This window comes from Eubalaena glacialis, chromosome 13 (genome assembly GCF_028564815.1).
Source record: "Eubalaena glacialis isolate mEubGla1 chromosome 13, mEubGla1.1.hap2.+ XY, whole genome shotgun sequence".
Classification (NCBI taxonomy): Eukaryota; Metazoa; Chordata; class Mammalia; order Artiodactyla; family Balaenidae; genus Eubalaena; species Eubalaena glacialis.
This window is the reverse complement of record NC_083728.1, coordinates 79,383,817-79,411,385: the sequence shown is the minus strand read 5'-3', so window position 1 is coordinate 79,411,385 and position 27,569 is coordinate 79,383,817. Positions and strand designations below refer to the sequence as shown.

General features: G+C 49.8%; 1 protein-coding gene across 3 annotated transcripts; it reads right to left on the bottom strand.

The window, feature by feature from the left end:
- Positions 1–1,030: 1,030 nt before the first annotated feature.
- Positions 1,031–26,185, bottom strand: ITGAD (integrin subunit alpha D). 3 transcript variants are annotated; one of them, XM_061209985.1, is made up of 30 exons: positions 26,131–26,185; positions 24,218–24,323; positions 22,120–22,223; positions 21,915–21,985; positions 21,675–21,789; positions 18,565–18,695; positions 17,658–17,803; positions 15,085–15,238; positions 14,835–14,985; positions 14,558–14,631; positions 13,140–13,269; positions 12,887–13,029; positions 12,597–12,737; positions 12,299–12,508; positions 11,481–11,611; positions 11,204–11,361; positions 10,051–10,205; positions 9,658–9,789; positions 8,560–8,633; positions 8,183–8,324; positions 6,225–6,338; positions 6,033–6,112; positions 5,841–5,924; positions 3,128–3,206; positions 2,861–2,968; positions 2,676–2,753; positions 2,369–2,482; positions 2,145–2,246; positions 1,771–1,881; positions 1,031–1,308 (listed from the first exon to the last, which is right to left on the bottom strand). In XM_061209985.1, exons 1-30 carry the CDS (start codon positions 26,174–26,176, stop codon positions 1,195–1,197), a joined length of 3,498 nt encoding a protein of 1,165 aa, XP_061065968.1. In that variant the 5' UTR covers positions 26,177–26,185; the 3' UTR covers positions 1,031–1,194. The 3 variants fall into 3 exon arrangements, with proteins under 3 accessions (XP_061065968.1, XP_061065969.1, XP_061065970.1); XM_061209986.1 differs by lacking the exon at positions 6,225–6,338; XM_061209987.1 differs by lacking the exons at positions 21,915–21,985; positions 24,218–24,323; positions 26,131–26,185 and having other exon boundaries at positions 22,120–22,183.
- Positions 26,186–27,569: the final 1,384 nt, after the last annotated feature.

The window sequence follows — 27,569 nt, the reverse complement described above, 5'->3', positions numbered from 1 at the left end:
TGTGTGTGGCCGCGGGCTCCGTGGGGACCGCGGGGCGGGGCGTCGATGGCTAGAGCTGGGCTCGTGCGCGAAGTGCAGTGGGCGCTTCACGTGCTCTTCCGGAGACCTTGACTTGGGAGGGACTCGAGGGAACAGCCTCGATGGACAGGTAGGAGATGGCCCCTCCCCTCTCACCTGTTAATAATTAGGGCTCTAGGCTGTAAAGGGCTTTAACATACACTGACTTCTCACGGTAACTCTGGGAGCAAGGTCTAAGTTTGGTTCCACCTTCTCCAGAGGAGGAATTTGAGATTCTCAGAGATTAAATGACTTAAATTCAGGCAGCTCGTCAGAGGCCCAGTGGAGACTCAGGGCTGCAGATCCTGAGGTACCATCTTTTCCTGACACACATTCAGGGCCTCTGTGATTTCCCGCTGTCTAGAGACAATTGTGATTTCAAACACAGGATCTACAGCCCTCTGTGTAGATCTTCATGACCTAATTCTGGATTTGGAATATTTTGGTCATTCTCTATGACCACCTTTAATGGGTCTTCTGTGTTAGTTGGGGGAAATTAGATGCTCCCTTTCTGGAAGCCTGGTTCTCCTAGTTTGGGGGACCCCATTCAAGGGGGATGTTGGTTCAGACAAGCTCTGGACATTTCATTCACCTCCAGGACAGTCAGCTCACTTGCCATTACCAAGGAGCCTGAAGCCTAAGCTGAAACCCATGACCAACACACACACACACACACACACACACACACACACACACACACACGCACACAGCTTATTTTGCCCTCCTCTCCTAAAACTACTCACAGCACCACTAAGAAAAGATGCTCACAGGCCCCAGTCACCTGAGAAAGAGAGAACATTTTCTGTACCCACAAGCAGCCCCTCCCCCCTTTCTAGAACAGCATTCAGGTCCCTAGATTAGAGCTCTTTCATACAAGGAAACTGTGTTATAAACATCCGCATTTAATGTGACAATTCTTATACATATGAGAATTCATGCTGGCATCATGCCCGCTTCTGTAAAAAATGGGTCATCACTGAAGAAGTCTGGTAGATATGTAAAAATATAAAAACCTCTCAACGCCTTGGGAAGATGACTCAGCACCTGGTAAGTTGCTCAGGCCAGTCCAGATCTACACAGACGTTATTCCCATGGAAGTCAGCCCATGGGGGTAGAGGTAAATGGGAAAGTGGATTCTTAGGACAAAGGCTGATTGGGGGCCTCACAGCTGAGATGCTCCCCATTGAATGTGGCAGTGTCTTCAGGGTTGTCACCCATCATTTCTTTGTATTGACGTTTGAAGAAGCCACACTATGAGGGGAAATAAATCAGAAAATCTGGATCAGAGGGCAGGGTAGGAAGTTGGGAGTAGGAAGAAGCTGAGACAGAAGAAGGAAACCAAACTGACTTGTATTTGTGTGCCAGAACACTTATGTGAACAACAGCTATCACATACTGAGTGTCTTCTCTGTGCCCAGCTCAGTAGCTGTACACATCATCCATAGCAGAAAAGCAAAGATTCTGCATACCCTGGCCTCATGTTTGTCTCATTTCAGTCACTCTATGATGTAGGTATTATTTCATTTCGAAAATGATGAAAGAGCCTCAGAGAGGTTGAGCAACTTGCCTGACATTATGCAGCGAGTAAGAGCCAAAATGTGTACCTGGACCTGCCTGACTTCACTGTCTGAGTTCTTCCTGCTATACCATCCTGTCTGTGGGGGGGCAGGGGTTGGATGCCGGTGGTGTCAAGAGTGGGATGAAAACACTCACCTTGTACAGTGTAGCTGTGATGAGAGCCAGCGGCAGCAGTCCTCCCACAGAGCTGCTCACAATGAGGGGGATGGGGTTATAGACCTCATACTCTTCTAGCACCATCTCCACCTGATTTGGGGATCAGAAAGTATCAGGTCTCTTGCTGTTCCAGACTCCTCCCAGTTTCCCAATCTTTAACTCCCTCCCTTTCTTCATCAGGCTCTGCTCCAAGGGGTGAGATACAGAAGCACTCATGGGCTTAGGAACAGTTGCCTGCCTAGGGACCTCCATCCTTCCTCCCTCCAGGCTTACAAGCCCCCCACCCAGCATCACAGATTTAGCATCAGGAGCCCTCTGATCAGCCTGGTCACTGCCTACCACACGGTCACTACCTGGGCTCTCAAAAATGCCTCCTGTCCTGGAAGCTGGGAATACACGGATCTGTTGAAAATGATTTCAGCCACACTCACGACCAATGCCTTCTTCTGCAAAGTCTGCAAAAAAGAAGGGGAGGGCTGGGAACTAGCTCTGGGGAGGGCTTGGGGTTAGAGAAACACCCTGGCTGGAGGTGGGCACAGACACATCAGGCCCCACCTGAGTCTGGGAAGGGACACACCTGGCTGGCCCAACCGAAGCTGAGGTTGCCCTTCAGAATGAAGTCAAGTTCCTCCTGGACGCCGAAGGAGGGGATGTCACAGCGGAACCTCAGGCAGTCAGCAATGGAGCAGTCCTGGGGACAGGAGAGGAATGAAATGGAGGAGGGTCTTCACTTAAGGAGGAACCACAAGAGAAAATGAAATCTATCACATTTGGGGTGGGGAATAGATGGACAATCACAGAATGTAAACATGGTGATACAGCCAGCAGTACATTTCCCTGGATCCCCCAGCTCCTAGCTCGTCCTGCGGTGGCATCTTTCTCACCAGCACGAGACTGCTTGGAATCTGGGTCTGGAAGTCAGGCTGCTGGGGAGGTTCCCTCTCTGACACACAGGGGAGACTCTAGGAAGAGAGAGGAATAGCCATAGAATGATCCACAGTCCACTGGTGAGAGGGTATGAGGCACTGTGGGATCAGACCCTGGAGAGTGACAAAAGGCAGGCAGGCACCTGTGAAGGGGCCACCATCGCCACATCCCACACAGCCACACCGTTCAGCAGGACTGGGACCCAGAAATGAATACTGATGGCCAGGTCTCGCTGACTCAGGTTATTCACCTGCAGAAAATAGAGACAAAATATTACTGTGGTCCCTGGAGCATCCCAAATCCCCCGCCACCTTTCCTGGCTTCAGCCCTCGGCTCCTCTCCATCCTTGCCCACCAGCTTCCTACGTTCACATGGGAAGGACAGACATGGATATTCCCTGGCCTCTCACACGATATCGATGCTCGGCTTCTTTTCTGCTCTTCTGGTCAGAAGCTGAAAAATTGAAGTACTTGGTGGATTCTTCCTGCCTGGAGAGAGAGAGGGCTTGTTGGTGAAAAGCACCCCTGGGACCATCCTCAGTTGCACACCAGCCTGCTGCTGAGGGCTCTGTTGGGCCCAGCAGATGACCCAGGGGAGCGATGATGGTCCCCCTGTGACTGTGCAGCCTCGGCTTCAGGTCCTCTCCTTCGTGGCCTTTGCCACCCGTCCCCCAGAACTGCTAGCTTGTCCCTTGAGACCCCGGCCCTTTCCTCTCCCCATGACTTTGCTCAAGCTCTTTTTTTTCCTGCTTGGAATGTCCTTACCCACTCCCCTTCTGGAAATTTTCACTTAAAGGCCCAACTTGAACATGACCTCTCGTGATGTCTGAACATTTCCCATGGGAAAAAGGCGTTCCCATTGCTTTCTTTACTAGGTACACGGTTGGCCTCCCGTGATGCTTGCAGAGGCAGCTGCCAGAGCAAATAAACCTAAGGGACTTGAGGGAACCAAGGCCTGGAGATGGGGTGCAAGCCCTTCCATGATGGGAATGAAGAAAATAGATCCAGCTCTCCTGGGGCAGTTAAGTAATTGGGAGGAAAGATGGTGTGTGGACACAAGCCCACAGAGTGGACATAAATGTCCCAGGCTGCAGGTGGCTTTCTTTCCATCCATCCATCCATCCATCCATCCATCCATGGCCTCCTTTAGTCAACATTCATCATCTGCCAGGCTGTGTGCTTGACTCTGGAGATTCAACAGTTAACAAGCCATAATCCCTGTCTTCCTAGGGTTTAACATCTAAGGGCTCAGTGGAATCAGGCAAACAAGCAGAGGGACCTGCAGGTTTCACCAGTAACTAGTGTACAGAAGCCAGGCCAGCCCTACAGAAACTCCATGGGCCCCACAGTATTCCCACAGATGTGACTGTCAGCTTGGTGATTAAGCACATAGGCCAGACCACCTGGGTTCACATCTCAGGTCCACCGCTTCCTACCTGAGTAACTTAAGGCAAATTTCTTAACCTCTCTGGGCCCCTGTAGTTTTTTCCTCTTTAAAACAGAGATGCTAACAATAATGCCTGTAACAGACTCGTGATGAGGTTTGTAGCAGTGCCATAAATGTTAAAATCTATTTTTCCACTTAGTATACTAGCCTTCCTCGCTGCTCCCCATCCTACCCCTTTCTCTCTCTGCTTCAGTTTTCTCACTTTAAAATCTTCCAGTTCTAAACCTCTTTTCAAATTGGAGTAAATCACTCAGCTTCTCCAATCCTTGGAGAGGCATGTAGTATATGGCCATGGGCACAGCTCTGGAGCCAAACCACCTAGGTTTGATTCCTGGTTCTGCCACTTACCAGCTGAATGACAGGGGTGAAAACCTCTGGATTTCCTTGTTGGCAAAAAGGTGTATAACAATAACTACATCGGGACTTCCCTGGTGGCACAGTGGTTAAGAATCTGCCTGCCAGTGCAGGGGACACAGGTTCGAGCCCTGGTCCGGGAGGATCCCACATGCTGCGGAGCAATTAAGCCCGTGCACCACAACTACTGAGCCTGCGCTCTAGAGCCTGCGAGCCACCACTACTGAGCCCACGAGCCACAACTACTGAGCCCACGTGCCACTGAAGCCCGCCTGGAGCCCATGCTCCGCAACAAGAGAAGCCACCACAATGAGAAGCCCACACACCGCAATGAAGAGTAGCCCCCGCTCGATGCAACTAGAGGGAGCCCTTGTGCAGCAACGAAGACCCAATGCAGCCAAAAATAAATAAATAAATAAATAAATAAATTTACAATAGCTATATCATAGAGCTAATAGAGTGGTTAAATAAATGTAAAATACATGTAAAGTACTTAAAACAAGGCCTGGCATATCGTAAGTATATATGACTGTAAGCTCTTATTGTAAGTTTCAGTGTTTTCCCATGGATAGAAGGGGAAATTCACACATGGAATTTGGAAGGGCAATGACACTGCTTGAACCCCCTCTCTAGTTCCCCTAAAAATTGGCACAGCAGCAAACTCTGTCCCATGACAATATTATAAGCTTCTGATCAACTCTAAAGTCTCTGGAATTTAGCCAGGTGGGTGGGGCTCCTTGTCCTGCTCCCAGCCTGGCCCGCCCCTGCCCCTTCCCCAGCCTTTAGAACCCAGAGCAGCAGCCCTACACTTGCCTTTCCTGTGACCTGCTCAGCCCTGGGCTCTTAAAAACCGTCCCAGCAGTTTCTCACATCTCTGCTCTCCTCTGAGTTTTGTGAAAACCTGACCTTCTCTTCACTCTGTGTGGTGACAGACCATATCCTGTTGGGCACAAGCTCCCCACTTCAGAGTGCTCAGAAAAGCCTCAGTCTTAATCTAGTAGCTTCAATTCAGCGTATTCGTGTTTAGCACAAAGGCTAGAATTGGCTTCATGTTAAAGGAAGCCTGCATCTTGGAGAGAGAGAAGAGGATACACAGTGATGGCGAGGTATGTGTGTCCCACCAGCAGGTCAGTTCATCAGAGAAGAACCAAGAATTGTGGGATATGGTGCTATGGTATAAATATATGGCTGGTCACAAGAATTGCCATGTGGGGAATCAGAGAGGCTAGCGTATATACCCATCCTCAAAAGAGCAGGCTGGCCTGCAGGGGGAGGTACTAGGCTTGGAGGAAGGTCCAAGGGGAGGGCCAGGGATTAAGTACCTGCTGATCACTGTGTAGACAGCATATTTCACTGGGAGCTCCAGCTGGAAGGTAGTGTTGTTGGATGTAGGCTTATTATTTTCACTGGAGGGAGAGAGGGGTGACTGGTTGGGAAGGAATCCAGGAGAGGAGTTTCTGGCTGGGGCATGAAAAAGGAGAGCGAGGGACACACCATATGTGGCCTGGGCTCACCTGCTTGCATTGGCCCTCAAAAGCAACTTGTCTCCCAGGGTGGCCTTGTAGGAGACATCAAATGTGACTATGAAGGTGCCCTGAGGGAGGAAGAAAGAAGGGTTGGGGATAGGGAAGGCCATGGTGGAGTGAGGGAAGGAAATGGGCCAGGACGAGGGAGAAGAGTGATGAAGATTGGGGGGAAGCTCTGACCTTAGTGCCCTCTTGGAAGATGGGGTGGTTGATGCTACAGCTGCTGCTCCTCAAACCCTCATTCCCAGTGGGCACTGCCTCACATGCCAGGCGCAGGGGATGCTGATGGGGTTGCTTCCAGAGGAGGAGAATGAATTTTTAAAAATTTACCCACATGTATATATGGGCTTGATGTATAACAGTGGTGGCATTGCAAAGCAGTAGGGGAAATGACAAGTTTTCAGCAAATGGTCCTGGGAAAATTGGCCCATACAAAACAAACAAACAAACAAACAAATACTGGATCCCTACCTCACTCCATACATTAGAATAAATCCTGACTGGATTAAAGACTGAAATGTGAAAAGGCAAAATTAGAACTATTTTAAAAGATAATATAGGGGAATGTCTTTATATATAACCTTGGAGTAGGGATATATTTCTTAAACATGATACACACATAAAACACTAAATACAAAGGAAAATTTTGATAAAAATCAACCACAACCAAATTAAGACCATCTATTTATTAAAAGATGCTATAAAGAGACTGAAAAGACAAGCAGTAGCAATGGAAAAGATATTTGAACACATATAACTGGAAGAGGACGAGTAACCAGAATATGCAAAGAGCTCTTACAACTCAATGAGAAAAAGATGGACAACTCAGTAGAAAAATAAGAAAAAGAGTTGGACAGGCACTTCCTAAAAGAAGAAATCCAAACAACCAAGAAGTTCAAATGAAAAGTTGCTCAACCTCATTAGAGAAATACAAATTAAAACTGCAAAGAAATATTGTTACTCACCCACCAGATCAACAAAAATTTAAAAGTCTGACAATGCCAAGTGTTAGGGTAGATGTAAAGCCACAGGAACTCTCATACATTGCTGATGGAAGTGTAAATAGGTGAAAATGGTTTGGCTTTACTTATTAAAATTGAAGATACACATAGCCAATGATCCAACAATTCCACACGTGGTATATAGTTTCCAAATATTATGTGTAGGGGCACCAGGATACATGTTCAAGAATAGTCATGGCCAAAATCAGAAACAACTCAAATGACCATCGATCATCGAATGGGTAAATAAATTGTGATTTAGTCATGCAAAGGGATTCTAAATAGCAGTGAAAATATTCCATAGCCACAGGCAACAACATGGATGAATTTCACAAGCATAATATTGAAGAAAAGAAGAAAGACACAAAAGAACATACAACGTTGTTATCACTTATATTTGGAATCTAAAAAATGAAACAAATGAATGAATATAACAAAACAGAAACAGACTCACAGATCTAGAGAATAAACTAGTGATTACCAGTGGGGAGAAGAAGGGGAGCAGGAGCAAGATACAGGTCGTGGTTTAAGAGGTACAAACTACTGTGTATAAAATAAATAAGATACAAGGATATATTATACAGCACAGGGAATATAGGCAATATTTTAAAATAATTTTAAATGGAGTATAATCTATAAAATATTGAATCACTATGTCGTACACCTGAAACTAATATAAGATTGTAAATCAACTATAATTTAAAACTTGCAGGAAAAAAGGAACATACAACATGTCTCCATTCATATAAAGTTCAAATATTGGCAAAACCCAACAGTATTATCTAGAGATGTATTTATGGGTGGTAAAACTATAAAGAAATACAAGGAATTGATCATTGCAAAGTCAGAATAGTGATTACCTTTGGGAAGAGTGTGAGGTTAGGATGAGGAAAGGCACATAGTGAAAGGGCTTCTGGAGGTGCTAGCAGTGCTTTATTTCTTGACCTGGATGTTAACTGCATAGACTTTTGCTTAATAGTTAGTCATTAAACTGTACATATGCCTTATGCACTTGTGTGTGTGTGTGTGAGTGTGTATATGAGTTTATATTTCATTATAGAAGAAATTAAGAGGAACCTATTATAACCCAGAGCAGGAGAAAGGTCCCAGCCACTAGAGCCAAAGGGAGCTGTTTACCTGGATTCTTAACACTCGTCGATAGGACAGCCCTGCTGGATAGTAGAAGCTGATCACAGTTCCATAGGAATCCTCACCCTCATTCCACACCGTCACTGTCACATTGAGCTCCAGGGAGCTCCCCACCACCAGGGTCTGCAGGCTGAACAAGGAAGGACAAGACTGGGAGAGAGACTCAAGGAAGTAGATTGGAATTGAATCAGGGGCAGGGGCAGGGCTGTGGGAACTCACGAGCTACAGGCTGATAACCTTCCAATCAAAAACATTTCTTTGTTAGAAGGAGAGCCAAAGGGAAACACAAGGACTTCTCATCCTATGAGGATGGGAGACCCAAAAGCTTGAGTGTCTGGCTATGAAAGGAGATAGAGCTCACTCACCCTGAGAAGCTGAGGCTGACACTCAGGTCCCCTTCACAGAGGTGATCTTGCCCACAGTTCTTCTCAAAGGGGAGCTGCAGCAAAACAGTATATTCTCTTCCCATCCATGTCTTAATCCATCTCCAATCCCCTCATTAGGAGCACTCATCGACATTGAGTATTAGCACCCACCCTGCACCCAGCACCGTGCTAAACACTGGCAAGTAGGGCAATGAGGGAGGGGCAGTTAGAGTATAAAGGGAAGATAAGACAAGATCCTTGGCTTCAAGGAACAGAAAGTTTAGCTGAGGAGTCAAATCCAACTCACACTGCAACAACCATTCAACAAACATTATAGATTGTCAATAATGGGACAGGTTCTGGGTCAGGAAAGGTGGGAACTACAGGTGAATTAGACATGGTTCTTGCACTCAAGGAACCTTCAATACCAAAGGAGCCACAGAAGTAGACACAGATTGCTATGAGTCCAGTCACGTGATATTTGGCATGGTATCACCATGACACAATAGGAGGCCAGAGAAGAGGTGACAGATGCCGAGTGTCGTGTTCAAAAGAGAGGGAGATCAGACTGGGGCTTTGGGGACTAGAGATCTTGGAGGTGGAGAGAAGGCGATGTTTTCCAAATAAGAAATATGGCATGCAGGAAGGATATAAAAATCAACTGCCAAACAATGTCTTCATCTGTTTATTATGTGCCCTTACTAGGAACACTATGAGCAGTTCTAGGTACCTATGATCATTTGACAGTGCCTCCTCTGAAAGAATAAAGGAACTGTAATGTGAAAATTGAAGGAAGGAAGGAGGGAAAGAAGGAAGGAAGGGAAGGAAGGAAGGAAGAAACACGACATGGACAAAGGCACAGAGATAGAAATGAGAAAAGTTGGGAAGGGTCTGCCGAATGAGAACCAGAGAGTTTATGTTGGGGTGAAGTGGATAACCAGCTGGGATGTGTGTAGGGATCCAAGCTGGGCAGGGCTGTGGTAACGGGGTGGAAGCATTTTAGATTTGAAGTGGTTGGTGGGAGCCACTGTAGGCTCTTAAGCACACGGAGACACAGTGAAAGTCAGCACATCCCTGGGACTTCATCGGAAGACTCACAGAAGCAGTGAAGCGGTCCTGTGAGCCCACAGCCAGCACAGGGCGTAGGTTCTGAGATGAAGAGATGGGCTCCCCAACCAGGGAGAAGTTGAGTCTCAGGATGATGGGGTTCCCCACGTCCTCCACACAGTTCTGAGGGAGAAGGGGCATTCAAGAACCCGCTCTCCTCCTCCTTACTTGCTACTCCTCGGGCTTCTCCTCCACTGCATCCACGCCCCGCTGGCCAGACAGCGCCCCATCCACGCTGTGGAGCCAGGTTCCCCGGGCCCGACTTTCCCCTCTCCAGCTGCAGGCTCCCACCCCTCCCACCTCACTCAGCAGGGAGTGGAGATGCCAGAGGCTAGCCTTGGGCTCCTTCCTCCCTCTCCCTTTCCCAGAACCCAAAGTCCTCACTGGTAAAAGCAGCTTCATGGTGTCACAGTGCTCTCCCAGCCCTAGGGTTTTTCTTCGAGTCAAAGTCCAGTTCTTGGTCTCATCAAAAATGGCACGAGAAATCAGACGACCTGGGTCCAATGCCAGATCGTACATGACAGAGCTTCGGACATCACCTGAAGCAGAAGGGGGAATGGAAGACGGAAAGTGAGAGAAGCGTAAATGTTCTGTTTTCATTGTTTCATGCAGTAAAGATTTGCTGAGCGCTTTCTGTGGGCCGTGAACTGTACCAGGTGCTAGGGATACATGTGGGGAAGGTGGAGAATTATGGTCCCTGCCCTCATAAGCTCACAGCCTAGAAACAGAGACCAGCACGTAGGACATAACATCACAGCGAGATCCATGCAAGGGTGGGATCCTCAGTGGTACCAAGGAGGGCTTGTTAACTCAGACTGGGGGTCAGAGATGCTTTCCTGGATGGGCCTTGTCTGAGCTCCGACCTGGAGGATGAACAGGAGTCAGGTGAAAAGCGGAGAGGGGAAAATCCCAGACTCTGGGAATAGTGGCTAAGACCAGAAGGGAGAGGGAGGTTGGCACATTAATTAAAAAGGAGTTCCCTGGAGGTCCAGTGGTTAGGACTCTGCACTTTCTCTGCTGAGGGCCTGGATTCAATCCCTGATGGGGGAAGTGAGATCCCGCAAGCCACGTGGCCCGGCCAAAAAAAAAAAAAAAAAAGTGTATGGCGTAGGGGGGAAGGGGACAAGGTGAGGCTGGAAAGGCAGAGAGGGACCAAATCATGGGGTCATTGTGGGCAAAACTTCTGGTCTTTATAAACGCAAGAAGGGGGCGGTTGAGGGGTGTTAAGCAGTGTTTAGGACCAATCGCTGTAGTTCCCTGTGGAGAGTGGAGGGAGCATGCAAGAATAGCCATGGGCACAGCTCAGAGTGGGTGGGAAGGAGAAGCCGTGTCCTCTAGGAAGGCAGTGGGGAGGGCAGACCTCGGATGTGTCCTGGAGACAGAACCTAGAGGCCCGGGTGTGGGAAGAGGGAGGGAGAAGGACAGCTGGGTGGACATGGAGGTGAGATTTGGGTTCCTGGGCTCATTCTGTCCTGAGGATAGGGCTGGGGGCCTCTCGGGGGCAGCGAGGGTCTGGGTCTACCAGGAGGAAACTCACCTAGCTGATCCTGTGAGCTTTTGTGGATAGTGAGACAGACTGTGGCGTCCCCAGCTTCCAGGGCGGTGGGCAGCTCTTCCCAGCACTGGTACACAGACTTTGTCACCTCCGGGGGCGTGAATCTCACAGCCACCTCCACGTTCAGCACCGGCAGGCTCCTGCGGGTGCATGAGGGGCTGAGGATGGGCCTCTGGGCCCCAGAAGGAGAACACGGGAGGGGGCAGCTTAGTGAATCAGACACAAGGGGCAGGCAAGGCGGGAGTAGGGGAGTTGTCACCTGAGCAGCAGCGCGTGCCCCTGGGCCCCGACGGCCAGGTCCACCAGCCCATCCTGGGTGAGGTCCTGACCCCCGCTCAGTGAATGCCCGAAATACTGGAGCCTGGGGGAGAGCTGGGAGCCTGCAATCCGCTGGCCAGGGAAGGACAAAAGAAGTGAAAGTCAAGGAAAGCGGATTGGAAAGGTTGGAGAAGAAAGATTTGGAAAGGACACTGAGTAGAGAAGTTGATGAGCGGGGAGGAGTGGAGAGCAAGCAAAGTGAGGGCCCCCCAGTCCACAGGCAGAGAGGGGAGCACTTTTGGTCCAGTGAGGACCACGAAGGTGCAGGTTAATGACAAAATCAAAGCGTAATGATGGGAGCATAATAGATTCATTTATTCATTGTTTATACGTTGAGTCATAAATTACATATGTTCATTCATAAATATTTGAGGAATGGAGTGCTTAGTGCTCTCACTGAGTTATCTTTACAAGAAGCCAATAGAATTTGCTCATCCTTTCATAGAAGGAAACCAAGGCTCACAGAGGCTAAATCGGTCACTTGCCTGAGGCCACGCAGCTCACAGGGCTGGTCAGGCATTTGACCTGGGGCCTGTGATCTCTTAACTACTAAGCTGCCCACACAGTTTGAAGTCTGGAGTCAAAGGAGAGAAAAGAGAATTTGTGCTTAACTGGGCCTGGGGAAATTCAGGAAAGTAAACCACTAAAAGGAGGAGGGGAATGGTCACTGACGAGGCTGGTGGCAGGAGGCGGCATCAGGTGAATCTACGACAGGGGGGAGGAGGCGAACACAAGAGGCTGAAGGCAGAGGGGCCTTACCTGGCTGTGGGAGGGGCTGATGCCCAGTCCTGAGGTTCCGTGAAACAGGTAGACAGCACCCCGGTTCTCCTGCTCTCCCGGGGCCCCGATGGCCACGTCCGTCAGCCTGTCCCCGTTCACATCCCCCAGCACCGTCAGAGCTGCCCCAAAGCGGCCCCAGGGGTGGCCTTGCTCCCCTCGCAGGACAGCACCACACTGCCACTTAGCCCTCTGCAGAACAAAAAGAGTGTCAGGGCTCAACCCAGGCGACACCTCCACACCCAGACCCCACCCAGCCCGGGTCTCATCAGCCACTCACCGCTTGAGGCAAGGGGCACACAGACACCTGCCCCCCTCGGCTCTGCTCATAGTAATGGGGGGCCCCGATGAGGACCAGGTCGGAGCTGCCATCTCTGTCCACGTCCACGGAGCTGAGGGAGGCCCCGAAGTAGGAGCCGATCTGAAGTGCAGAGCGTGGAGTCATCCTGCCTACCCCTGCACCCGCTCTGGGCCAGGTCCCGCCTCTCCCCAGATACCAGCCCCTCCCTGCTGGGCCCCACACCCCCTTCCTCTCCCTCTCTGCCCTGGAGACCCTCCTCCACACCCAACCTGGGTCCCTGTGACTTCAGCCTTCGGCCTCCATTGCCCGGACACCTGGGTGAAGATGACAACCTTCCCGGTGTGCTGATGGCGGGGGGCCCCCAGGACCAGGCTGTGTACCCCCTTCCAAACGGCCAGCTCTGTGGAGTAACCTGAAGGGACCGGGCCTCAGCACAGAGGCTTCCACTCCCCACCCCCGGGCCCCTGCCCTTCCCAGGCAGCCCGTCTCCCGCCCGGCCCTCCGACCACAGCCTTGCTTCACCCAGGTAAGAGTCCCTCATGTCCGCGTGCTCCTGAGACATGTTGATGAAGGTGGGGCTCCTATTTGGGGGGTACAGGAAGGCACCTCCAGACCAGCTGAAGCTCCCCACAGCCCCCAGAACTGGTCCATCCTGGGAGGAAAGGATTCCAGGGCTGAGCAGGTGGGAAGAAGACGAAGACAGCCTATTCCGAAGCAGTGGCTGCCGCTGACTCCGCCCATCATGTGGAATTCTCTTTGGTCTTCCCTAGCTCTCACCAGCAGCCTCCGTGTCCCTGATTCCTACATCTCTCAGTCCGTCCCCACTGCCGCCATCACGGTCACCCCAGCGCCTCTCACCCACTGCCCTTCCTACCTCCTAGCTTGCTTTCCTCTGCTTCATCTACTTTCCCAGAGTTGGGTTTCTTCCAACCCAAACGTGCAGCCACCACGCTGCTGGCAAACCAAGGTGGCTCACTGTCCCCAAGCTCCTGAGGGTGGCATTTAGGATCCTTCCCAATCGAGCCTGTGGAGTGACACTCTGTTCCAAAATACACCAAGCCTCTGGCCCGGACGCTCCTCTCTCCTCCTTCTGGGACGCAACTCCTCTCTCTGGAAGAGTCAACCTCTAAGTCACCTCTGCGAGGTCTTCCTTGGCTCCCTCAGGAAGTGATTGGCATTTCCTCCTCTGAATGCTTATTGCCTTTTCAAACTTTTGATTATGGCTAATTTAGGACATATACAAAAGTCCAAAGAAATGTGTAATGAACCCATAAGAACCCGTGACCCAGCGTCAGTGATTAACTCATGACAAACCTTGTTCCACGTCTACGTCCCCCTCAATTGCCCTCAAAATTATTCTGAAGCAAATCCCTCTGGACATTTTGAACACACATCTACTTTCAGACAATTGTCTGTCTATATTGTCACTTCTTTGGTCTGCATGGGCTGGTCTTTCCCATCTCTCCCACCCTCTCTCCACGCTGCCCCTAGCTCACGCTGCTCCAGCTGTGCTGACCCTTCTAGCTCTCCAGTACAGTAACCTTGTTCCTGACTCAGGACCTTTGCACTTGCTTTTTCCTCTACTTGGAGCAATCTCTCGCCAGATTTTTCCAGGCCTCGCCCTTTCTCATCATTCAGCCTCAGCTGTTATTCCTTAGGCCTCCTCTGGTCACCTCTCTTTCTCTATCCCAATGCTTAGCACAATCTGAAAGTCTTTCGTTTGTTGGTTGTTTGTCACCTCCTCCCACTAGTTATGCGATCCAGGAGAGCAGGAACCTCCGCTATCCTGTTCTCTGTACCTACATACGCTGCCTGCGTGTCTCTCCGGGACTAGATGGTGAGCTTGAGGACAGGGTCTGCGTTCTTGTTTATTCTGGTTCCCAGCTCCCAACACAGGGCTGGTGCCTGATACTCGTTAATCAAGCATACACTCCACCCACCGTTGTGAGGACAGAACTGAAGCCTTCTTGAGACATCTCATGCTGGAAGAAGCTACTTGTCTTTGACTGCGTTCCTGTGGGGAAACAGGTCAGTCAGGCTCCCGGAGACCTTGAGACCATGAAGATTCAGAGCAGAGAGAGGAGAATGTGGTCTGGGGCTTGGGTTCTGGGGAACAATTTCGGGTGAGCTACGAGCAGGGATGAACCTTCAGGACTGAGGGGGACAACTGGGTAGCGACTCTTTCAATTCCGAGACCCAAGGTCACTCCCCATTTACCCTCGACTGCAAAGATCTTCTCCTGCAGCTGCGTCTGGATGTTGCTGAGTGCTGCAAAGTTGTCCACCTTGAACACGTGGTCCTCCGAAGGCACCGAGCCAATGATGTTCAGCTCCTGCCTGGCAGTGGGATCCTGGAAAGCATCTCCCACCTGCGGCAGAGAGGCAGCTGAGGAGGAGGAGCCCGCCAGCCCTTCTGCCTGGGGGAGGTGCAGGCTGAGTCTGGGGGAGCCATGGGGAAGGGGACGCACCCCAATGGCATAGCGGATGATGTTGGCTCTGTCTGCCTGGGGGATGACGTCGCTGTATTTCAGGGGGTCTTTATATTTCTGCCCATCTGTGATGACAATGAGGATCTTCTTGGCAGTTTTACGGGCCCCATTCTTACTGTGAAATAGTTCTTTCCTATCGAGGAAGAAAAGGGGGGTGACTCTACTGAGATTCTGGGAAGAAATCATTTGCAGCACTAGAAGCTCCTCTGGAAAGACTGGGGAGTCCTGGCACCCTGAGACTCAGGCATGTTAAGACATGGATACATACTGACAATAATTAGTGAGACCGAGAACAAAGGTACTCATATTCCTTGCCCCTAAAGTTCCATCCACTACAGAACCTCATTCCCAGGAGGCAACAAGGCAAGTTACTTCACCTCTCTGCGCCTTTGCTTCTCTCCATGCAAGATGAGAGCAATAACTGTGCCATAGCTGGTCTCCAAAGATGGTCCCCAGTGAGCCACACCTGGTTCCCTTCCCGTATTGAACCTGGCCTGTGACTCCCTTTAATCAGCAGCATGCAACAGAAGTGACCCTGTGCCAGTTATGGGCCTAAGAAACCTTGGTAGCTTTTGCACTTTGGGGAGCCCTGAGCCGCCATGAGAGAAGTCTAGCCAACCTGTTAGAGGCACCCCATGGAGTGGCCACATGAAGAGAGAGGCCCAGCCATCCCAGCTGAGCCCAGCCTTCCAGCCAATCCTGCCAAGGCCGCAGCCACGTGAATGAAGCTCTCATAGTCCAGCCTCAGATGCCACATGGCCACAGCCACATGAGAGACCCCACCTGAGAACAGCTGAGCCCCAGGATCATGAAAAGTAGTAACAAAAGGGGTGTTGTTTAAGCCACTAAATTTGGGAGTAGTTTGTCAGGCAGCAATAGATAACTGAAACAAATAGTATCAGGTTATTCTGAGGGTCAAATGAGGTGAAGCTTTTCCAACAGTGACTGGCCTACAGGTAAGCATTAATTCTATGGTAGCTGTTACAAATGATTAAAAATGTAACATATATGTTCATGCAGTTCTACAAACTCAGAATAAACACACACACACACATATGCACCAAATAACATACACATACCAAATATAATACTGAATGTTTATGCTAAATGTCCTGTGTTAGGGAAGGGGTTTAGTAAATCATGACCCAGCCCCTTGGTGGAAAAGTACACAGCCATTTCAAAGGAAAACAATAAAAGCTGTAGAGAAACATGGAACAGGTTTATGTAACAGATGGAAAAAAATGGCAGGATGAAAATAGTTTCTGCCCTGATTGTGACTATATAAAATATGTCTAAATAAAGACAAGGATGGAAATGACACTGTGCTTTTTGAGAGTAGGATTTATTTATTCATTTGTACTTATTCTTTCTTGTTGCCAAAATGCTGTGAGATGGTTGGCTAGAGGAACTGTAGGTAATATTCCTTTTTTTTTTTCCAAAAATTTCCTTAATGTTGTTGCCTTTTTTGTCTTTTTTGTAATGAAACTTCTAAAAGGAAAAAAAAAACAAAAACACAGCAACAACCCAGTCAGTGGCAGAGCTGGGCTTGGCTCTAGGGAGCAGGGAGGTGATGGGAGAAGATGGATGTTGATGAGAACCACACCATCGCCCACTGCTGGGAGGAGCTTTAGGGACTAGGAAAAGATGCCCCTCCTGTGTGACTTTCAACTCAAGGGACAGAGGCTTTCTTCCTGGTTGTCCAGTCGCAACAGGTCAGTGTTCAAGGCAGAAAAGCCACCCAAAAGTAAAGAGAGTGCCTTTGGAGAGATCATCGCTTTTTCAATATTTCTCCAGCACCATCCCCAGGGCAGTGCCCAAGGGTGTGCAGGAGGTCAAGGATCCCAGACATTCTACCCAGTTCTTTCCCATGGGAACCACACATTCCACTGTGGTCCCACCACCTAAGCCATTTTCTTCCTGGACCACCTAGCCCCCAGTGCTGGGCAGGCACATGGTACATAGAGACTTGAATGGATGAGGGATGAGAGGATGAAGGGATGAAGGGAGCTGAGTGGGGAGAAAGGCACAAAGAAGACACTTGGCAATAATTCCTGAGTCCCTTCCAGGGAGGTAAAGAGGAGCTGCACCATTTTTTGGATAAAATCCCCAACCATTTATCTCGCACTTCTTGTGCAGAAACACCTCACTCATGTTATCTCGCTTAATCCTTACAACCAAGTTGTGAGTTTATCCTCATTGGACAGTTTCCTGAGACTTAGAAAGAGTCAGTAACTCCAAGGGTGGCCCAGGTAGCTAGCGGAGAGCCAGGATGGGAACCGAGAAGCAAAGCCCAGGTGGGCTCAGGGTCCAGCCAAGCCAAAGCCAGGCAAAGGGGAAACACTCTGCAGAGGAGTCCCGCCCTAGATCAGGGGATCGCAATGAGCGATGGGACCAGAAACGCTCCAGGGAGGACTCTGCCTGCAGGCCCCTCGCTCCCCTGTGAGCCCCTTTCCCCAGAGCCTCCCTCAGCCTCTAAGAAGGGCTGTGCAGACCCAGCAGGAGGTAGCAGTGAGGTAGCAGCTCATTCACAGGCAGCAGGGGGCGGAGCTTACACCACTGTCTGGATGCCCGTGGCTGTGAATGTCAGGCCACTCAGTTGGACGATGGGATCCACCAGGCTCTGAGGGCTCCGGCTGGTCTGAAATTGGCTGAAGGTGAAGTGGGTCTTCAGAAGGTTTGAGTATTGCATCAGCGAGAACTGTGAAGGCCAAGAAGAGGGCCCTGGGGCTCGGGAGTTGTTTTTTAGGAAGTGTTTTATTTTGGAATAATTTTGCATTTACAAACCATGTTCCATGTGGTTTTGAGGCCCGACAAATATAAACTGAGACCCAGAAAAAAATAAATGGTCCCAAAAGAAAACTAGAAAATCAAAACCAAATAATGTTTCTTTCATAGTTTACAAAGAATAGCCTTGCCAACCACAATATTTGTTAAACTTAGATTTTTAAAAAAAATTTATAATACATGAAATCAATTTGTAGGTTATATTTCCTTGCTTCTCAAGAATTTGTATATATATATATATATATATATATATATATATATATATACACACACACACACACACACACACTTATTACTGGGAAATAAAATAATAAGATAAAGAAATCGTGAGTTACATGGAAAACATAATAAAGAAATCATCATTTGACCAAGTTACCTTCAGTCAAATTTCATAGTAAGATGATTTGGTAATCCTTTCAATGTATTTAAACAGCAAAAACATTGTATTTCCTGTGGCATGTGGGGACATAGTACATGTGATGGGGGTACCTCCTCAGGTTAGGGCTCAAACCGGCCCTGCACTGGGACCATACCTTGACCTTGGACCCTGGCCTCGTCATGGCACAAGTCCACTGAGCCAGCTCCCAGCGATGCCAGGCCCCCTCCCAGGTTGGCCTTCCCAGAGGTAGACCCTCCCCGATCCCAATCCCCAGGCCTCGGGGGCCCAGCCTTCACCAGTGTGTGGGTGCCCTTGAACTGGTCCATCACAGCTCTGACAAAGTTCTTCATCCGTTTAAAGTCATTTCGGACAATGCTGCCAGAGCCATCAATTAGGAAGACAATGTCTATCTCTTGATTTGGACACTCTGCAGAGAGAGAGGGAGGAATCAGAAACACATGGGCAGGTCCCAGCCACTTCCTGGGACCCAGAAACCCTTTCTACTCCACAGAGTCAGGGGGCCATCCTTGGCGTAGGGATGCCAAGGCCCCCTGGCCCACCCAGTTTCTGACATCCTCCACTGAGGAGGTCCAAATCTATTGCCCAAGCCCCTTCTCCCTTCAGCAGAATCCCTGTTGCTCCCCTCCTTCCACAAGGCCTACAAAAGGGGAGAAAGAAGTAGAGGGTGGGGGCCGGGTGGGTTCCTCACTCATTTAGTCAACAAATATTTATTGAATACACCACCAGGGATACTGTGGGGCACAGCGGAAGGCAATTTAGCGAAGTGGTTCAGAATGTGCCTCCTGGAGCCAGCATGCCTGGGCTCGAATCCCACCTCTGCCCACCTCTTAGTGGTGAATGCAGGCAAGTTACATAACTTCACTGGGCTTCAGTTTTCCCCATCTGTAAAATGGGTAATAGTAGTGCCTACCACATGGGGTTATTGCAAAGATAAAAAGAATGAATATGTACATAAAGTACTTAAGACAGGGCCTGGCACCCCATAAGGGGTAGCTGTTGTCACCATCATCACCACATGCCAGGCATTGTTCTAGGCCCAAGGACACACCTGCAGTGGATGTTAAGGTGTGCCACCAAGACCTGCTCCCCATCAGAATGGAGGTGCTCATTCCCAGCTGCAGGAAGTTGGCTGTTGATGGCTCCCAGCAGAGTTCCTCCCTAAGTGTCATCCCACTCAAAAGGGAGGTGCCTTGCCCAAGGTCACCTCCTGCTCCTGCGGGCAACCCATATCCGGCCACGCTCCGAGCTCTCCATGGGGCAGGTGAGGCCTCTCACAGTGCACCCTCTCCATCTGCCAAGTCCTGCTTCCCTCACATTCTCATAAGGGCTGCTCCCGAGAACATTCCCAGGTGAGCCTCAGAGTCTATCTCTGGGGAAATCTGATTTAAGACCATAGCTTTAAAAAAGATCTCATCCCTGCCCTTGTGGAGTCCACACCATAATGGAAAGACACATCATACATAAATGAACAAATAAAACATTTCAGGTTGTCCCCAGAATTACGTAGGGGCTTGTGGCCTGCGTGCAAAACCCAGTTGATGCCTCCACCAGCACCCCACATCCTGTGTTGGTCCCAGGGTGCTGGGAGGTCAGACCACCACAGCTCTGAGGTGTGATGCTGAGCTGTGGTACCCTGCCTCAGGGCACTGAAGCAAAAATGCCTTCTTCCATCTCCTCAGTCCTCACCCATCCCACCTTCTCAACCAACATCACCAGTGCCCAGAAGAAATGGAAGATCACTTCCCTCCCTGCTTCCTTGAAGACCAGGAAATCCAGCCACCGACACAGTAGGCCGAGAAGCCCTCAGGTGCTCCCCTTCTCACCCTTGATCTGTCCCCGACAGCTGGGTAGCTTGCGTTCCCTGCCACCACGTCTTGTACTTGGGCCCACATTTTTAGCTGCATCACAAAACCACCCCCACATGCTCTCTCAGATTAGGCCTGGGGCCAGCGCCCTCACAATGTCACTTCTGTTTCTTGCTCCTTTTATTGCATCCACTGGGCTTCCCATAGCAGGCAGCTGGCTGTAGCTGAATGGCCTTCTGAAAAAGAACCGAGCCAATCAGGCAAGGTTGACTCAAGCTCTGGGCTCTGCCACTTCCTAAAGTGGAAACTCACCTCTCTGAGCTTCAGTTTTCTCTATAAAATGGGGATCATCCTGGCCTCCACAAGGATCTTGAGAGGATGCTATAAAGTGATGCACACCCGGCACCCAGTACCCAGTACTGCCTGGCACACAGTCTTGCCAAATCTATTCAAACCTGCCTCGTCTGGACCAGTTTTACACATCTGTGTCCCATTTTCATCAGGCATCCCACCTCATGAGCCCCAGAAACATCTAGGAAAAGACATTTACCATCTAGTAAATGTCTGGCTGCACAGACATCCCAGGTGGGCCATGGTACCCACAAGAGTCTTTTCCACTCTCTCTGTCCCCTCTGTAGACTCTGCTCTCACAATTTGGTCTGGGGGCTTTTTCTGCTGCTGTTTCACTTTCTGCTAAAAGCCCACCAAAGCTGGCCTCATGGTTTCTCTGGTCCAAAACATGTCTTGAGTGGTCCCTGGATCTCACTTGGGGCCCACTATTCCCTCTGATGCCACAGATGGGGCAGTTTATCTGTATCTTCCTCCTAGACGGAACACATGGTCTTCAGGTAGAAAATCAATCATAATGGCGATCACATACATGTGCCAGAAAGGAGTCTAAGCACTTTATGTGTATTAAATTTTTTAATCCTAATAGCCACCTCGATGATTAAGTTCCATTTTGCCAACGAGGAAACTAAGGCCCAGGGAAAGAAGCCACTTGCCCAAGGACACAGAAGATGAACTTGTAAAGACAGACTCTCCGAGAGAAGCCACGGCAGGGCCCCCAGACACCATTCTCTGTGGATGACATCAGTGCTGCAAAACTGTGTCTCACACTCCCCATGGCCGGGTCATTTGCTCCCCTTGGAAGGGGAAGAGTGAGTCTGGGGGGTCCTGGCAGCTCAGCAGTGAATGACCCAGGACTGCTTCCCTCTTGGATTCTTGGATCTATCGTCCTCACCACACATCTTCACCCCCCGCAAGGCCCTTCGTCTGGAAACCAGGAGGCATCCCTGCACCTGTTGGCAAATGTAGGGCCCTCATGCCTCCTGCAAGAGCTGCACTCCCTCCTGCCCCATCAGAGCCATTACCGCTTGGCCAGCTTAGGGCTCCTGCCATGAGCTACCCCTCCTGCCAGGCCAGACCATGGTCCCAGCCCCTCCTGCGCTTGCCGAGGCCTCTGGGAAGGGGCCTGCACACAGGAGGCCCAAGAGGCCGAGACCCAGGCTTCATGCTCTGCGCGCATGAGCAGTGCCAGCACGGGCTCAGCACGGAACTTCTGTCTCTAGGGGACCTACCTGGCAGGGTGGCGGGGACTGTCCGGATGATCTGCAGGTGGGAGCCCAGCAGGAGGCAAGTGCCTTTTGCGTACATGTTCTCCCCACAGGCTCTGTGCATGGTCGGGCCGCAGGCCTGGGGACAGAGGCCTGTGTGGGCGAGGAGGCCCCCAGAACACTTCCCCTCCTTCTCGCCCAGCCCCAGCCTCCTCTGGCCCCTGTTCCTCCCTCGAGACCCTCCTGGGACCCAGAAACGCTCACCAGCAGCCAGGAGAGATCGGTGGAGGCCACCAGGGACAGGCCCAAGGACATGTTCACGGCCTCTAGGGGTGCTGAGAGGGCAGACACACAGGGTCACACTCAAGGGCACACCCTCATTTGGGGGGACAGTTGAGCTGGCGGCTGAGCTGGGGGCGGTCTGGTGTAGGAGGGTTGAGGGCCCTGATTCCTGGGGCGAGTCACTCACTATTCAGCAAGATGGGCTGACACAAGCCGGTGGCAGCCAGGCAGTCGTACAAACGTCCTGTTTTGTTGACTGCGACCACCTCCAGGGGGGCTCCCACCACGAGTCTGGAGGCACAACCAGGACAGACAGTCACAGGTGGGGTTGGGGCACAAGGCGCTTCGGGTGAAGAAGTGTCACGAGGAAGTGAGACTTCATGAGGGGAGCTCTTGGCTTCGGCCACGTGTGAGGCTATTAAAAATCAGGACCCGAGTCTAACCCACATATGCTGAAGGGCCGTGCTGGGCTTTTTGTTTATTTGTTTGTGTGTGTATACATAAATATATGTGTGTTTGTGTATGAAAATGGTTTGGGGGGTTGTGTGTGTGTGTGTGTGTGTTTTAACATTCACCCAAAATAATACTATTCAGAACAAAAACAGCATTTCCCAACCACAGGTCAGTGCAATTTGTTTCCTAGGAGCCATCATTCTGAGCCACCCAAGAAATAGTTCGCCTCAAATAGAAAAAATGGAAAAAACGTCCTGAAGCCATAAGCTTTTGAAACCAATTAGATAATTCTGTAATTAATTGGACAATTTAAATATAAGATAAGCAATTTAAATTGGACCATTTTAAGCAGCTGTATCAGAAGCCACATCTATATCTGCAGTCATATAAATGCAACCATTTATTTGCAAAATTCCTTGAGAGGAGAGAATTTTTTAATTTGGAAAAATGTTCTCACTACCAACAACCTCGCTACTCAGATGAGGAAACTAGACAAATACTAGCGTATTTTAACTAATTAGCCAAGCAAGTCTTGTTAAGTTGTCATTTAAAGATTCCTTCTAGAGAGCCATTTCTTTATGGAAACCTGAAATCCCTGTTTGTCTAAGGCTTGAGGATGAAACTGAATCAGATGGCTGGAGATGTAGCCATTTGGGACCTGCTGGCACAAATGGGTGAATAAACTTTTAGTCTTAGACTATTGATCTGCATGTTTTTCTTCACCCCAACCCATTCCTTAGACGTGGGCTCAGTCTTCTCGTATTTGGGTAACAACTCAGCAGAAACGAGGAAAAACAGTAACTTTGTAGCCATCAGAATATCATCCAATATCTATTATTTACTTTACTGTAAATACTGGTGAACAGCAGTCAATCAAGAGTTTTATATTCATTTTTTTAAAAAATAGGCCCCCAACACAAATTGGTGGTGATGGTAAGTGGGACAGAGGCTCCCTTTGGATTTGTTCGGTGTTGTGTGATCAGGAGAGTCCCAAGGGAACCCAGGCGAGAAGGGACTGGAGAGGTTCTACATCTTGATCTAGGTGGTGTTTACCTGGGTACACACATATGAAAAATTCATTGAGTTGGATTTTGGATTTGTGCATTTCAGTCTCTGTGTTATATTTCAACACAAACAAACAAAGAAAAAATAAAACTCTGGCGCCTGGTACTTGCTTCCACATTCCCAGCCTGCCAGAAGGGTGAGGAAGGAGGAGGGATGTACATTTAGAACTCAGTGACCTCTGTGTGCTCCCTCTTGGCCAAGTGAACTGTCTTGTGCTCTCAGGCTCATTGCTAATGCCACCTCCTCTGTGCAGTCTTCCTGGAATTCCCTCCTGGGTTTGAGGTCTCCCTTCCTCTGCCTCCCAGACTTTGGTTATGCTTGCATCACACTGTGATTTCAACTCCTTGGGTCCCTGTCTCTGGGACCCAAAAATGTGCACTTCTGGAGGCAGGGCAGGTACATAATTTGCTGGTCCCAGTGCAAAATAAAAATGCGGGGTCTCTTGTTCTTGGAAAAAAGTTTTCCCCCCTTTCTTCTGCAGTGCCTCCCTCTCTGCCTGTCCTGGTATTTCCTATTTGCTATTTGGTGTCACACTCCTTCATGCACGGGGATCCTCACAAGGCCAGCACAGACCCTTAAAGACTGGTCAGGCTGGGCACAGCTGACCCTGACCTTGCCCAGCTCGTGCCAGGGGTCAGTAGTCAGTGGTGTCATGTACAGGCTTCTCACCCATGCTGCCCTTCCTCCAGGGAACCTCCTGGGCTGCCACATGCAGCCACCTGCCTGCAGGCCAAGGGGGTGGAGTTGGGGAAGTGGGCGGGGCCTACCTAGATCTGCCAAACAGGACCACGCTCTGCCCAAAGCCGGCTCCGTCCTCTTGGAAGACCATGGGCTCCTCCACATCCAAGTTGAATCCATGATAAGAAGCCAGGACTGAGGAATTCGGGAAGGGGAGGTGAGAGGGACAGTCAGAGAAGGCCCTTCTCCTCCGGACCCCTGACTTCTTGGGGTCTTGATACCCACCCCGCATAGCCTTGGTTCCCCATCTGCCCGAGAGAAGGGCATTCTTTCCTTCTTTGTTTCCTGGTTGCCTTCTGTGTGGTTCCCATCTCTCACCCTCCGTCAAAAATAGTCAAATCACAATGCAACGGGCAACCATCCAGAGAAATGTCCCCTCATGGACACTTCAAATACATCCACAATCTGAAATTAGGCCAGTCACCTCCTGATGGCTTAGATCAGGAATGTCCTTTAAAGATAAAGTGACCGTACATTTACTGTCTGAACTGGGACCTTCTGAGAGTGGAAGGGGCAGCATTAATAATTACACAGGGATATTGGGACTGCCCCCAGGTCATCCCACTTAAAAACTGTCGTGCTCCCTCTTCTCATTATGCAGAGACCCTAAGATCCAGATTGGGGAACAGACTTAGAATCCTGAGATTAATTATTTGTCATTGTGTGTTCTCCATGTCCCCGTCCCTGGTGCCAGGCTCTAGGAGGGCAAGGACTACTACATCTCTCCTGTCTTGGTGCCTGGGACAGTGCCTGGACCTTAGCAGGTGACTTTAGTATTTGCTGACTGACCCAGAACTGCACAGCAAGTCACTGGCACAGCCAGGAATCCAATTCACTCTCACCAGCCTTGACTCATCAACGTCCCCCTTCCCAAAGGCTAAGCTAGAAAGCCTCAGGGAAGACCCCCTACATTTCAAGGGCTTTTTCCAACCCCCCCGCAAGCAATTGTGGGGCAGTTGGAAAAAGCCCTCCCCATTCCTCCCCATTCCTCCTAGAAGGCCCGGCTGTCTCTGGATTGAGGAGTTGACTCCCACCCCAAGAGTAGGGAAGCTTTAAGGAGGTCAGGCACCAGGCCAGGCAGTGACAGGGAGGGTCCAGACACCTGAACCCCGGGGTTCTGGGAAGAGGCTAGATGTTTAGGGTGTTGGGACCCTGCTGCGGCCACATGCAGGGGAGCCTCACATCCTATGTCTTCCTCACAAAGGGTGATTCTGTTCCTGAAAGTGGCCCCTGTGATCTGACAAGTAGCAGGATACCAAGGGACTCAGACCCAGGTGCCTCAGAAGCCAGGCAGGTGACATCAAAGAGTGAAGTTAGGGATGGTGGCATGAGCACCAGGGAATAAAGTGGGGTAGTCATTCCCAGGCTCTGGTACCCAGAGCAGCCAGACCTTCCCATTTCTCAAGAGAAGCTGGAAATCGGGATTTGGGGGTGAAATCTGATTTTCAACTGACACCCAACTGATCTTTTAAATGGCACACGAATGTGGTCCTGATACCATTGTCAACTCCTGGACTGTTCTCTTGGCAGCAGTGGGACAGCCTGCCTGAAATCAAGACTCGGGGGACATGCAGGACCAAGGAGGTGCTGTCCAAAGTCTTCCTCTTCCTCGTGGCTTCCCCTCCCAGGGGCGCTGGGGCAGACTCCCCTCACTCACAGCACCCACTCCAGGGCCCGCACAGGAGGGAGGGAGGCCGTGGGGAAGGTGGAGAGCAGATCACCCTCCACCCAAGCGTAACTCACGAGCCCACCTCCCTCAGCTTTGCTCAGCTCCCGCCCCTCCCCAGATTCCAGGCCATTCCTCCCTCCAAGCCAGACTGGATACGAGGCTTCTCCCCTTCCTTCAGCCCCTCCTGAGAGCTGAACGAGCAGCCCCCTGCCTGTCCTACCGGACAGAGACCCCACCGCAAGGCTTCTCCCAGCCCTGAGCAGCCCCACTCACCAGCCAGAAGCAGCACAACTCCAAAGGCCATCCCCGGGCAGCGCATCAGACAAAAAGAGCCCCGGGCAGCAGAGCACTGAAGGCTGCTCCGTGTCTCGGGGGGAGTTAAAATAATGACTCAGGGTTTGACGTGGCAGGAGGAAGGCTCAGTGAGGAAGTACTTGGTTAATTATAGAAACCCGAGGCCAAAGGCACCTTGGTGAAAAGCCCCCATACTCCCCCACCACCATCACCTCCGGGGGTCTGGCTTCCTTCTCCAGGGCCCGGCTATCCCAGAAGACCACCCTCCCCCAGCCCTTGAGATCTACTTGATGCCCAGGGTCCTGGTAGCTCTCTGGGGCCTCAGGAATCAGGCTGCATATGAGAGGAAGGGGCAGGAAAGAGAGGTGGAGAGGCCCCACTGCATGGACATGAGCCTGGAGAAGAGCACACCACCGCCTCAGAGGGCACTTGTCGGGGGCAGGGCATGGGTGAGGGTGCTGTTTAAAGAGTGGACAACCAAACTGGTAAACTCATGCACTGAACTCACCAGTCAGCAATAAAAGAGAACAGACACAGATATGGGTAACAACATGGATGAATTTCAACTTTGTCATAAGTGAAAGATGCCAGGCACCAGATTGCATAATATATGAGTCCTTTCATATGAACAGGTGAAATTAATCTGGGAAGCTAGACATCAGAAGAGTGATGGCCTCTGGCAGGGAGGGAACTTGTAAAGTGTTAAATTTAACATTCGACACACTTAATATTTTAACACTTGTTAAATCGGGGAAGGGTAATTAAATGGGTGGTTGTTATTTATTCTCTGGAATTTTCTGTGTGTGTGTGTGTGTGTGTGTTTTAACTGAAGTATAGTTGATTTACAATGTTGTGTTAGTTTCAGGTGTACAGCAAAGTGATTCAGTTATACATATACATATATTTTTTCAGATTCTTTTCCCTTATAGGTTATTACAAAATATTGGCTATAGTTCCCTGTGCTATACAGTAGGTCCTTGTTGCTTATCTATTTTATATATAGTAGAGTGTATATGTTAATCCCAAACTCCTAATTTATCGCTTTCCCCCCTTTCCCCTTTGGTAACCATATCTGTGTGTTTTAAATATTCCACAGTTATGCATAAATGAATGTCTCTCAAAAGCATGAAAAAAGGTCCAACGTATAAAAGCCGAGGAATAGACTTAGAAGGCTAAAATTTGTGACAAAAATCCCTAACTATGGCATACTATGTTAAATATATATGTGACAGACATTTGAAACACTTAAAATGTAGATTAAATGTCAAGCACAGTGGTCCCCCCTCACCCTTGGTTTCGATTTCCACGAAAATATGAAATAAAAAATTTCAGAAATAAACAATTCATACGTTTTAAATTGTGCACCTTTCTGGGTAACGTGACGGGCTCTCCCACCATCTACTCCAGCCCACACAGGA